The sequence below is a fragment of the Orycteropus afer genome, unplaced genomic scaffold (genome assembly GCF_000298275.1).
Source record: "Orycteropus afer afer isolate SDZICR_OR568_19922 unplaced genomic scaffold, OryAfe1.0 scaffold00435, whole genome shotgun sequence".
Taxonomy (NCBI): Eukaryota; Metazoa; Chordata; class Mammalia; order Tubulidentata; family Orycteropodidae; genus Orycteropus; species Orycteropus afer.
Genome location: NW_006922022.1, coordinates 1,907,534 through 1,920,850, shown reverse-complemented (window position 1 = coordinate 1,920,850; position 13,317 = coordinate 1,907,534). Strand labels below are relative to the sequence as shown.

General features: G+C 38.4%; 1 protein-coding gene across 1 annotated transcript in view; it reads left to right on the top strand.

Annotated features, from left to right (window-relative positions):
- CCDC171 (coiled-coil domain containing 171) overlaps window positions 1-13,317 on the top strand; it is a 466,256-nt gene that overhangs the window by 230,064 nt on the left and 222,875 nt on the right. Inside the window, exon 19 of the mRNA XM_007954161.2 lies at window positions 4,080-4,265. Coding sequence (XP_007952352.1) covers window positions 4,080-4,265 — 186 coding nt within the window. The remainder of the gene's footprint in view (window positions 1-4,079; window positions 4,266-13,317) is intronic.

The window sequence follows — 13,317 nt, the reverse complement described above, 5'->3', positions numbered from 1 at the left end:
GAAAGAGGGGGAGGCCTTCAATGAGATGGATGGACACGGTGGCTGCGATGATGGGCTCATGTATAGCAGGGATCATGGAGCTGGTGCAGGATTGGGCAGTATTTTGTTCTGCTGTGCATGGGGTCACTATGTGTTTGAAACGACTCGATGGCACCTAACAACAACAAGGGCTTTGTTTGAATAACTGGCTTACAGCAAAAGCTAAGAATATATTCTGGGAAATGTTTACTGTGAATTACTTTCATTGAAATGTAGAAATAAAATTAGCATTAGTTGATTTAAAAATTGAGGGAATGAGATACTTAATTTTTGTATTTTGGCATGATTATAGGTTCTAATGATAACTGATGATTTCTAACATTTATTGACCATATTAACTATGTATCAGGCACAGACCATAAGCACTTTATAGGCTTAATTATTATTCTTATTTAACAGATGAGGAATTGAGACACAGAGCAGCTAAGTAACTTGCCTGAAGTTGCACAGTTAATAAGTAGAAATGATAGGATTTCAACCGAAGTGGTTTGGCTTCAAAACTTATATTTTTAATCACTTCAGCATAGCAGTTAATGTGTAGCTGTATTAATAAAAGAATTCTGGTGGTGTGGGGGTTAAGGCATTTGTCTGCTACCCAAAAGGTTGGTGGTTTGAACCACCAGCCGCTCCACAGAAGACAGATGAGGGAGTCTGCCTCCATAAAGATTTACAGCCTTGGAAACCCACTGAGGATCGCTGTGAGTTGGAATTGATTTGATGGCAGTGAGTTTGTTTTTGAGTTTAGTGTTAATAAAGGATTATTAAAAAATAACAGATTGAAAAAAGGACACTATTTTTCTCTTAAAAAAATTGGAGAGCCAGCCTGCAACTGTTCATCTTTCACTGGTTTCAAATAAAATGTGTAGTAGAAAATAAAACAGTTTCTTTCTGTTGTTGTTAAGTGCTGTCGAGTTGGCTTGGACTCATAGCAAGCAATCCTGTGTACAACAGAAAGAAACACTGCCCGGTCCTGTGCCATCCTCACAATCCTGGCTAGTTGGTCTAAAATTACAGCATTAAAGGAAATATCCTGCTGGCCAAAAGCTACCCAGTTCTTTTATTGGTCTGGAATACCATATTCACCTTTTGAGAGCTTTTCTTTAATGCTCACTTTCTTATCACAATGGTTTAAGAGCTCCTCATAAATGCTTATGCATATTACCTCTTGTTCTAAAATTAGCAAGTGCCTACTTAGTGCAGTAGGCAGGGTGTCACTGTCTTAATCTAAAATTAGCTACATTTTCAGGTAAAGGAGAAATTTTAGAGGGCTGAGAAAGGTTCACAAATTGTTAAAATAAGAGAAGTTCTGTAAAATGATGGGGATCTTGACTATAGGGGTCCAGTGGATTGCAAAGAGCAGAATGGTCTGGTGGCAATTAAAAATCACACAAGTGAAAGATAGAAGACATACAAAAATATCGTGTTCCCAAGACCCAGAAAAATACTGTGGTGTCAGGGAATAGAGGGATGTTAAGAGATAGAAATGGTGCTTGAGAGCTGAAAGGAGCCTGTTACAGCTGCTGTTGTAGAAGTGGAGGGGTTAGTTTTTAAACAGACCATGTTGAGAGTTAGGCATCTATTAATAGGGAGTGCAAGAGAGTGGTCTGCAAAATCTGAACACTATACAAATGTTGTTGTTATGTGCCGTTGAGCCTGACCCCTCCTTGGGTTTCCAAGGCAGTATCACTATGGAAGTAGATTGCCCAACCTTCCTTCCGAGGAGTGGCTGGTGGGTTTGAACCGCCAGCCTTCTGGTTAGCAGTCAAGTGCCTTGGGCACTATGCTACCAGAGCTCGTTGGTGATGTATTAGATACATCTTTACTAGGTGACTTTTAGGAAATGAGGCAACTTTTATGTGTGCCTTATGGTCATTCTCATTACTTTATATTAAGAAAACTGTAAGGTCGTGGCGGAGAAGAGAGGAGGCATGAAGAGCGGAATAAAGAAAAGTTTTATTATGCGCTCCCGGGCCAGGTTCACAGGTCCCAGAGAAAGGGGGGCCAGAGAAGTCGAGCCGCCCGGACAGGGGGGAGAGGTTTATATAGTTGCATAGTGGACCTGAGTGAGGGCTGAGGGAAAAAGGCGGGAACCAATCAGGTGAAAACACCTCATTAGCATAGTCATTAAGGGATGTGGGGAGGACCTGTGCTGGTTCAAAATAAGGCGGGAACCAATCAGGTGGAAGCTGCATCCAGGTTGGCCTGTTTGTAACTTCTTCCTGCTCAATCTTTTACCTGCCTCACAGGCGCCGGGCCTGACAAGAACCATTAGGCGTATCTATTGCATCCTATGGGAGCTCTGGTAGCATAGTGCCTAAGGCACTTGACTGCTAACCAGAAGGCTAGTGGTTCAAACGCACCAGCCACTCCTCAGAAGGAAGGTTGGGCAATCCTACTTCTGTAGCGATAATGCCTCGGAAACCCAAGGAGGGGTCGCTATATTGCTTCTGTAGCGATAATGCCTCGGAAACCCAAGGAGGGGTCGCTATATTGCTTCTGTAGCGATAATGCCTCGGAAACCCAAGGAGGGGTCGCTATGAGTCGGGGCCGACTCGACGGCACATAACAACAACAACATTGCATCCTATACTGTTGCCTTTTAAAATTTCATCAGTGTTGAGAAATAGTGATGTGTACCCTTAAAAGGCAAGCAATAGTAAAAAATAACAATTGTTTCAGAGAGGTAGCAGGCAAGGTATCTGAGGCCAAAATAAAACTGACTACTTACATATTATACATATTCTAGAAAGACTTGTGTAATAAATATTTCCTCCACCTTATTCCAGCAAAAGTCTTTCTCTCTAGATGAACTTACATGCTTGCTATTACTGACCTTGAGGAAGCTATCATTCAGCACATTTCTATTTTTATCTGAATTGTCAGAAAACTCAGAGATAAAGTCTATATACAACTGCAGTAATTTTACACATTTCAGATGCTGAGAATCAATAGGATTTTGTTCGACTCTTTCACCCTTAGGTTCCTTAAAAATCAAGTTGCCTTATATTTGTAGTTAATTGCATTAAAAAAACAAAAAAACAAAACCACTGCTATCGAGTTGATTACGACTCATAGTGACCCCATTGAGTTTCAGAGGTGGTAAATCTTTATGGAAGTAGATTGCCCAATGTTGCTTCTGCAGAGTGTCTGGTGGGTTTGAACCACCAACCTTCTGGTTAAAAGTCAGATGCCTTAGGCACTGTGCTACCAGATCTCCTTGTTAATTGCATTAATCTACCTTAAATTCTTCTTAGAAATGGGAACATTATAAATCCTAAATAGATAAATGTACTGTTAGCATGGTGAAGCAACTGTGTGGTTTTCCTTTATCTTTTCATGTATATTTCTCAAGTTACCTACCTTTTTTGAAACATTCTTCTTACTCTTCTTTCGAGATCAAGAAGTTGCTCAGGGTTTGTTGTAATTAATTTGCATTTGTTTCAATGTTTTGAACAGGAGATAATGCAAATGTGCCTTGCCTTGTATTCCACACTCCTTAAGGGATAGCCCCCAACCTAGAACTATCATTAGTTATTTCAGAGCATGGTGCTCTCCTCTCCAAAGCAGTCATAATATTGTAAAGGCCATATTGTATATTATGGTGCAGTGTTACTGGCAGATTTTATATATGAATTCTTTTATGCAGCCAGGATCTCCTGAGAACCTACTGAGTTCCTGGCTCTCTTGTGTGTATTGGGTGAACAAACTAAATGAGGTCCCTTTTATGTATGTGGTTGACAAGAGGGTGCAGACAGATAATAAAAAAGTGAACAACTGTGTAAGGTGAATATAGATAATAGTAATGGCTGTAAAGAAAATAAAACAGGTTGATATGATAGTATGAATAGTGGCAAAAATGGTGGAGATAGGATCTTGACATAAGAAATGAACAAAAACAAATTGTATTTTTTTGTCATGTACCAGACACTTAGGAATGTTTGTGTTATGTTCTTTATATTAGCAAATATAATGCTGAGGATTAAATAACACAACAATGCAGTTAGCTTATAACTGAATAATTTCCTTTTCCTTCTTTTCAGAAATTGATCACCCATGAGAAGTTTGAAAGTGCCTGTGAAGAATTGAATAATGCGTTACTTCGAGAACAGCAGGCACAGATGCTTCTGAATGAGCAGGCACAACAACTACAGGAGTTGAATTATAGGCTTGAATTGCACTCCAGTGAGGAAGCTGACAAAAACCAAACTCTTGGAGAAGCTGTTAAGGTAGGAGAGCATTCCTTGCATAAGGGTCTAATTCTTCTATGTGTGATTCTTTGAGGAAACGATCTATATCTACTGAATGGGGATTAGAGTCTAAAATGTGAAATTTTATAAGAGCTGATAAGGGTGGAATGAAAGATGGTTATGAGACATCAATCATAAGCATGTCTGCACAGGTATTAAAAATATACAAGTAGGCTTTACTTTGCTTAAAAACAGAGTGGTGTATTCTCCAGTAGCAATTTTCACATTTATTCCTTTTATTTTTCTTGATTCCCCCTCCCTTTAGTTCAATTCCCTTTTTTGTTTTAGTCCTTCTGAGATTGAAACTAGGTATCTTTTGGATATTGGAAAGTTTGAGTCTGAATATATGTAGTTCTTATATAAGTGTGTGTAAGGGGAGGAAGGTTTGGTTAAGAGTCTGTTTTCCCCATATATTTGTGGGTATTTAGAAGGGAAAAGAGAAGTTACAATATAGTAGTTGTCATTTTTGAATATTTTGTTTTTGAATATAGGACTGTAATACTTTTGGGAAATGTTAACTGTAAAGTAGAATGGAATTTTAGTTTATGATTATGTTACTGCAGATTTTCCACTGGGTTGTATACACTGGAATAGAACAACTAACTAAGGGGCGGGGAGAGAGCCCCCACCCAGGGAGGAGGAAGTAGGAAGTGAGGACAGATGGCCAGATACAGGTAATGAGGGCAGAAGGAAGCAGGACCCAGGGCACACAGCCAGAACAGGTAGGAGGAAGGCCAGGAAGTGGGCGGAGTGGTTTTGGAACAGCTAAGGGAGACAGACTTGTCTGTCAGTTTGTCTACTGTGGTGGCTTGCATGTTGCTGTGAGGCTGGAGGCTGTGCCACCAGTGTTTTAAATGCCAGCAGGATTGCCCAAGGTGGACAGGTTTCAGTGGAGCTTCCAGACTGAGACAGACTTGGAAGAGGGAAGAGGCCATCTACTTCTCAAAGAATTGGCCAGGGCAAGCTTTTGGCATAGGAGTGAAACACTGTCTGATGTATTACTGGACAACATTATGAATAGCCCTGAAACACTGTCTGATATAATGCCAAAAGATGAGCCCCTCAGGTTGGAAGGCACTCAGAATACTACTGGGAAAGAGCTGCCTTAACAGAGTAGAACTGACCTTGATACGGATAAAGTAGAGCTTTTGGGATCTCTATTTGCTGATGTGGCATGACTCAAAATGAGAAGAAACAGCTGCAAACATCCATTAATAATCAGAACATGTAATGTACGAAGTATGACGTAGGGAAATTGGAGGTTGTCAAAAATGAAATGGAACGCATAAAGATTGATATCCCAGGCATTAGTGAGCTGAAATGGACTGTTTTTGGCCATTTTGAATCAGACAACCATATGATCTATTATGCTGGGAATGACAAGTTGGAGGGGAATGGCGTGGCATTCATTGTCATGAAGAAATATTTCAAGATCTATCCTGAAGAAAAATGCTGTTGGTAATAGGATAATATCCATACGCCTACAAGGAAGGCCAGTTAATACTACTAGTATTCAAATTTACACAGCAATCACCAATGCCAAAGACGAGGGAATTAAAGATTTTTACCAACTTCTGCAGCCTGAAATTAACTGAACATGCAATCAAGATGTGCCGATTATGACTGGTGATTGGAATGCAAAAGTTGGAAATGAAGAAGAATCAAAGGTAGTTGGAAAATTTGGCCTTGGTTATAGAAATAACGCTGGAGATCACATGATAGAACTTTGCAAGACCAGTGATTTATTCATTGCAAGTACATTTTTTTCACCAACACAAACATCGTCTATACACATGGACTTCGCCAGATGGAGTACACAGGAATCAGATTGACTACATCTGTGGCAAAATGTGATGGAAAAGCTCAATATCTTCAGCTAAAACAGGTCCAGGAGCTGATTGTGGAACAGATCATCAAGGGTTCGTATGCAAGTTGAAGTTGAAGACAATTAAAACAAGTCCATGAGAGCCAAAATTTGATTTTGAATATATCCCTCTTGAATTTGGAGACCATCTAAAGAATAGATTTAATGCATTGAACACCAGTGACTGAAAACCAGAGGAATTGGGGGATGACATCAAGAATATCATTCATGAAGAAAGTAAAATGTCATTAAAAAGATAGGAAAGGAAGAAAGACCAAAATGGATGTCAGAAGAGACTTTGAAAGTTACCCTGGAGCAAAGAGTACCTAAAGCAGAAGGAAGGAATGACAAGATAAAAGAGCTGAACAGAAAATTTCAAAGAGCAGCTCAAGAAGACAAAGTCAGTTATTATAATGAAATGTGCAAAGACCTGGAGTGAGAAAACCAAAAGGGAAGAACATACTCAGCATTTCTCAAGCTGAAAGAACTGAAGAAAAAATGTAAGCTTTGAGTTGTGTTTTGGCCACTCTCATAGGAATATACTACCAATGGGATGCTTGAAAAACAGGAGTTTATTCTCTTCCAGTTTGGAGGCTTTAAGTCTGAGTTCAAAGTGCCAGGCTGTAGGGCCTGGGTGAAAGCCCCTCAGCCTTGGGCTTCAGTTCTGCCTCCTGCTCCTGACCCACTGAAGCTAGAGGCTTTTTTTTTCACTCAGACAGCTGCTGGCTGCTGAGGCTGATAAGCCCAAGGTTGACAAGGAAAAAGGCATAGTTCTGATGTTACCAAACCATATGGCAGGCCATTAATTCGAGTCTATTCAAGTTCCAAGGTCAGCAGAGCATGACATGGCTACATTCAGGGTTCAAACATGGCATAAGCCAGAGACCATTACCCAAGGCTTCTCCTTATATACAGGAAGCAGACCACATTCCTAAGCTACTCAGCTTCTCACAGTAGATTCCACCATGGAGTTGACTACCAGTCTCATCATGGGGAATACTACATCCAGCTGCCCAGCCACTGAGCCAGGCCCAGCCAAGTTGACACACAACCTTAACTATCACAAGTTGCAATATTGAAAGATTCTATGGGCAAAATATTGACTGATGCGGGAAACATCAAAAGAAGATGGAAGGAATACACAGAATTGGTCGGTGTTCTTCCATTTCAGGAGGTGGCATATGATCAAGAACCAATGGTATTGAAGGAGAATTCGAAGCTGCCCTGAGGGAAGTGGTGAAAAACAAGGTTGCAGGAATTGACAGAATCCCCATTGAGATGTTTCAATAAATAGATGCTGCACTGGAGGCACTCACTCAGCTATGCCAAGAGATTTAGAAGACAGCTTCCTGGCCAACTGACTGGAAGAGATCCATATTTGTACCCTTTGCAAAGAAAGGTGATCCCACAGAATGTGGAAATTATTGAACAATATCATTAATATCTCATGCAAGTAAAATCTTACTGAAGCTAACTTCCAGATATGTAAGCTGGATTCAGAAGAGGACATGTAACAAGGGATATTATTGCTGATGTCAGATGAATCTTGGTCAAAGCAAAGAATATCAGAAAGATATTTACTTGTGTTTTATTGACTCTGCAAAAGCATTCAATTGTGTGAATCATAGCAAATTATGGATGACATTAAGAAGAATGGGAGTTCCAGAGCATTTAATTGTACTCATGAGCCTGTACAGAGACCAGGAGGCTGTCCTTCTAACAGAACAAGGGGATACTGCATGGTTTAAAATCAAGAAGGGAGTGTGTCACGGTTGTGTCCTTTCACCATACTTATTCAACCTCTATGCTGAACAAATAATCCGAGAAGCTGGGCTATATGAAGAAGAATGTGGCATCAGGATTGGAGAAAGACTCATTAACAACTTGAGATACACAGATAACACAACTTTGTGGAAAGTGAGGATGACTTGAAGCACTTACTGATGAAGATTGAAGACTGCAGTCTGTAGTATGGATTGCACCTCAATATAAAGTAAACAGAAATCCTCACAACTTGACCAATGAGCAGCATCATGATAAATGGAGTAAAGATTGAAGTTGTCAAAGACTTCATATTACTTGGTTCTACAATCAACACCAATGGAAGCAGCAGTCAAGATATCAGATGATGTGTAGCACTGGGAAAATGGGTGTGAAGGACCTCTTTCAAGTGCTGAAGAGCAAAGATATCTCCTTGAAGACAAAGGTATGCCTGACACAAGCCATGGTATTTTCATTCACCTTATATGCATGTGAGAGCTGGACAATGAATAAGGAAGACTGAAGAAGAGTTGATGCTTCTGAATTGTGGTGTTGGCAAAGAATGCTGAAAGTGCCATGGACTGCTGAAAGTACTAACAAACCTGTCCTGGAAAAAGTGCAGCCAGAATGCTCCTTGGAAGCAAAAATGGCCAGACTTCGTTTCACTTACTTTGGTAATGTTATAAGAAGGGTGCTTTCCTGGAGAAGGATATCATGCTTCTTAAAGTGGAGGGTTGACGAAAAAGAGGAAAGTCCTTGGCTGGATTGATTGACACATTGGCTGTAAAGAGGGGCTCAGATATAGCAGGGATCATGGAGCTGGCACAGGACTAGGCAGTGTTTTGTTCTGCTGTATATCGGTTCTCTGTGAGTCAGAGACACTGGACCTAATAACAATAACAACAACAGAACAGCTAAATTCAGGAAAACCAAAGTAATATAACCTCTATGATGAGTATCATCCCTGATACTGTTAAGCAACTCAGAATTAGTATATACATTTAGTTTATTAAGCAATAATATAAGTTTATTCTAATAGCTAGCAACAATAAAAATAAAATAGTTAAATTATTGAGAGATTATTGTTTGTTATTATTAACTACTTTATAAACAGTTATATAGTCTTCACAAAAACTCTATGGGATTATTCCCATTTTGTAGATTAGGAAACTGAGATACAGAGAAAATAAATAACTTGAACAAGTCATATAACTTAAACAAGAATAAGGATCAGATTCACATCTGCCTTCCTAACTACTACTACATTATAGATACTGTTTACTGGCAGCATACATGTTCTAGGCTCTGTGCTATAGTCTCTACTCAAATATTTCCTTCTTAAACCAATCCTCTGAGATAGGTTACTACTATTATTATTATTATTTATTATTTATTTTGAGGAAACTGGGGCTTAGAGATAGTTCATTTGGCTTGCACAGGGTTTCTTGGCCTGTAGATGTTGAAATTGAGATTCAGTTTTAGACAAATTAGAAAAATTGAAAACTAAAAGAAGAAAATACAGTTGAATTTAATGAAGAAATATAGGCAAACTTAAAGGTGACATAAAGACCCCATCATCCAAAGATGATACTGTTAATATTTTGGGTGTACTTTTTTGATATATGTATTAAGATCAAGACATCCACATCTCATTTGTCAGTTTTTCATACTGTGGTGGCTTGCAGGTTGCTGTGAGGCTGGAGATTATGCTACTGGTATTTCAAATACTAGCAGGGTCACACATGGTAGACAGGTTTCAGTGGAGCTTCCAGACTAAGAAAGACTGGGGAGCAGGAAGGGGTCTTCCACTTCTTAAAGATTTGGCCGGTGAAAACCTTATGTGAAACACTGTCATATATATTGCTGGAAAACTTTCTGAATAGCCATGAAACATTATCTGATACAGTGCCAGACTATGAGTCTTTTAGGTTGGAAGCCACTCAAAATACAACTGGGGAAGAATTGCCTCCTCAAAGTAGAGTTGACCTGAATGACATGGATGGAGTAAAGCTTTTGAGACCTTCATTTGCTGATGGGGCATGACTCAAAGTGGGAAGAAACAGCTGCAAACATCCATTAATAATTGGAATGTGGAATGTACAAAGTATGAATGTAGGAAAATTAGAAATTGTGAAAAATGAAATGGAACACATAAGGATCAATATCCTAGGCATTAGTGAGCTGAAATGGACTCGTATTGGCCATTGTGAATCAGACAGTAATATTGTGTGCTATGCTGGGAATGACAAATTGAAGAGGAATGACATCGCATTCATCATCAAAAAGAATGTTTCAAGATCTATCCTAAAGTATAATGTTGCAATGATAGGATAATATGCATACACCTACAAGGAAGACCAGTTAATACCATTATTATTCAAATTTATGCACCAACCACTAAAGCCAAAGATGAGGAAATTGAAGATTCTTACCAACTTCTGCTGTCTGAAATAGACCAAATATGCAATAAACATGTTTTGACTATTACTGGTGATTGGAATGCAAAAGTTGGAAACAAAGAAGAATCATTGATAGTTGGAAAATACAGACTTGGTGATAGAAATGATGCTGGAGATTGCATGATAGAATTTTGCAAAGCCAACAATTTATTCATTGCAAATAACTCTTTTCAACAACATGAATTGTGGCTATACATGTGAACCTCACCAGAGGGTGTACACAGGAATCAGATCGACTACATCTGTGGAAAGAGGAGATAGAGAAGGTCAGTATCTTCAGTCAAAACAAGGCCAGGAGCTGACTGTGGAACAGACCATCAACTGCTCAGTGCAAGTTCAAGTTGAAGTGAAGACAATTAAGACAAGTCCATGAGAGCCAAAATATGACCTTGATTATATCTCACCTGAATTTAGAGACCATCTGAAGAATGGATTTGATGCATTGAACACCAGTGACTGAAAATCCAATGAGTTGTGAGATTACATCAAGAACATCATCCATGAAGAAAGCAAAAGTCATTAAAAAGACAGGAAAGTAAGAAGAGACCAAAATGGATATCAGAAGAGACTCTTTAACTTGCTCTTGAATGGAGAATAGGTAAAGCGAATGGGAGAAATGATGAGATAAAGAGCTGAACAGAATATTTCAAAGGCAAGCTTGAGAAGGCAAAGTAGTAAAGTATTGTAATGAAATGTGCAAAGACCTGGAGTTAGAAAACCTAGGAATAACATGCTCATCAGTTCTCAAGCTGAAAAACTGAAGAAAAAAATTCAAGAAATATTGAAGTATTCTATTGAAGTATTCTAATGGCACAATATTGAATGATGCAGGAACATCAAAGGAAGATCAGAGAATACAGAGTTACTACTCCAAACAGAAGTGGTCAATATTCAATTATTCCAGGAGGAAGGTATAGTCAGAACCAGTGGTATTGGAGGAAGAAATTGAAGCTTCACTGAAGGAATTGGTGAAAAACAAAGCTCCAGAAAGATGTTTCAACAACAGATATAGCTCTGAAGGCACTTACTCATTTATGGCATGAAATTTGGAAGACAGGTGCCTGGCCAACTGACTAGAAGAAGTCCATATTTGTGCCCATTCCAAAGACAGGTGATCCAACAGAATGTGTAAATTATTGAACAATATCATTTGCAAATACAGTTTTGCTGATGATAGTTCAAAAGCGGTTACATCAGTAGTATTGACAGGGAACTTCCAGAAAATGAAGCTGGTTTCAGAAAAGGATATGGAACAAGTGATATCACTGCTGATATCAAATGGATCTTGGCTGAAAGCAAAGAATACTAGAAAGATGTTTATCTGTATTTTACTGACTATGCAAAAGCATGCAACTATGTGGATTGTGACAGATTATTGATAACATTGCAAAGAAAGGGAATTCCAGAACACTTAATTGTGCTCATGAGAAACCTGAATACTGATCATTCGAACAGGACATGGTTTAAAATCAAGAAGCATGTATGTCAAGGTTGTATGCTGTCACCATACTTATTCAGTCTGTATGGTGAGTAAAGAATTCAAGAAGCTGGACTATATGAAGAAGAGCATGGCATCAGGATTGGAGGAAGACTCATTAAAAGCCTACAATATGCAGATGACACAGCCTTGTTTGCTGAAAGTAAAGATGACTTAAAGCACTTACTGATGAAGATCAAAGACTATAGCCTTCAGTGTGGATTACACCTCAACATAAAGAAAATGAAAATCCTTACAACTGGACCAGTAAACAACATCACGATAAATGGAGAAAATGATTGAAGTTATCAAAGATTTTTCATTTTGCTTGGATCCGTAATCAACACCCATGGAAGCAGCAGGCAAGAAACTGGATATCATATTGCACTGGGCAAATCTGCTGCCAAAGAACTCTTTAAAATGTTAAGACACAAAGATGTCACTTTCAAGACTAAGGTGTGCCTAACCCAAGTCATGGTATTTTCGATCACCTCATATGTATGTTGAAGTTAGACAATGAATAAGGAAGACCGAAGGAGAATTGATGCATTTGAATTATGGTGCTGGTGAAGGATACTGAAAATACTATGGACTGCCAGAAGAATGAACAAATCTGTCCTGGAAGAAGTACAGCTAAAATGTCTTTGGAAGCAAGAACAGTCAGACTTTATCTCACCTATTTTAGTCATTTTGTGAGAAGGGAGCATTCCCTGGAGCAGATTATTATGCTTGGTAAAGTAGAAGGTCAATGAAAAAGGGGAAGACCTTAAATGAGATGGATTGACACAGTGGCTGCAACAATGGGCTGAAGCATAGCAAGGATTGTGAGGATGATGCAAGACTGGGCAGTGTTTTTCTTCAGTTGTACTTAAGGTTGCTGTGATCAGAGGTGACTCGATGGCATCTAACAACAAAAAATAACAGCAACAATTAAGATCAGCCATTTGAAATAGCTGTTTTTATAAGTCAAAACAGAAAAATATCAACAATTTCATAGAGTTAAGCCTAGTAAATAGTTTTTCTTCCATGAGTTAGTGCATAATTATATACCATTTTATAATGTTTGTGTAACTTATTAATAGATTTTAATAATAAAATTTTAATGTATCAACTGCTATAATTCTGTATATCAACTTTTTTAATATATCACTGCTATAATTTTTAATATATCAGCTGCTATAATTTTAATATATCAACTGTTATTGTATCAATATTCCCCCCATTTTTTAATACAAGTAATAAATAGTCATTGTAGAAAAATAAGAAAATATAGATAAAAATTAATTTCAAATTACATCACTAAGGCCAAATCTATTGTTAAAATTTTGATATATATATTTCAGATGTTATATTCTGAAAATATAAAAATAAAAACAAATATAGGTTAATAAATATACAATCATACTATGTATATTGTAGGAGCTCTGGTAGCATAGTGGCTAAGACACTTGCCTGCTAACCAGACGGCTG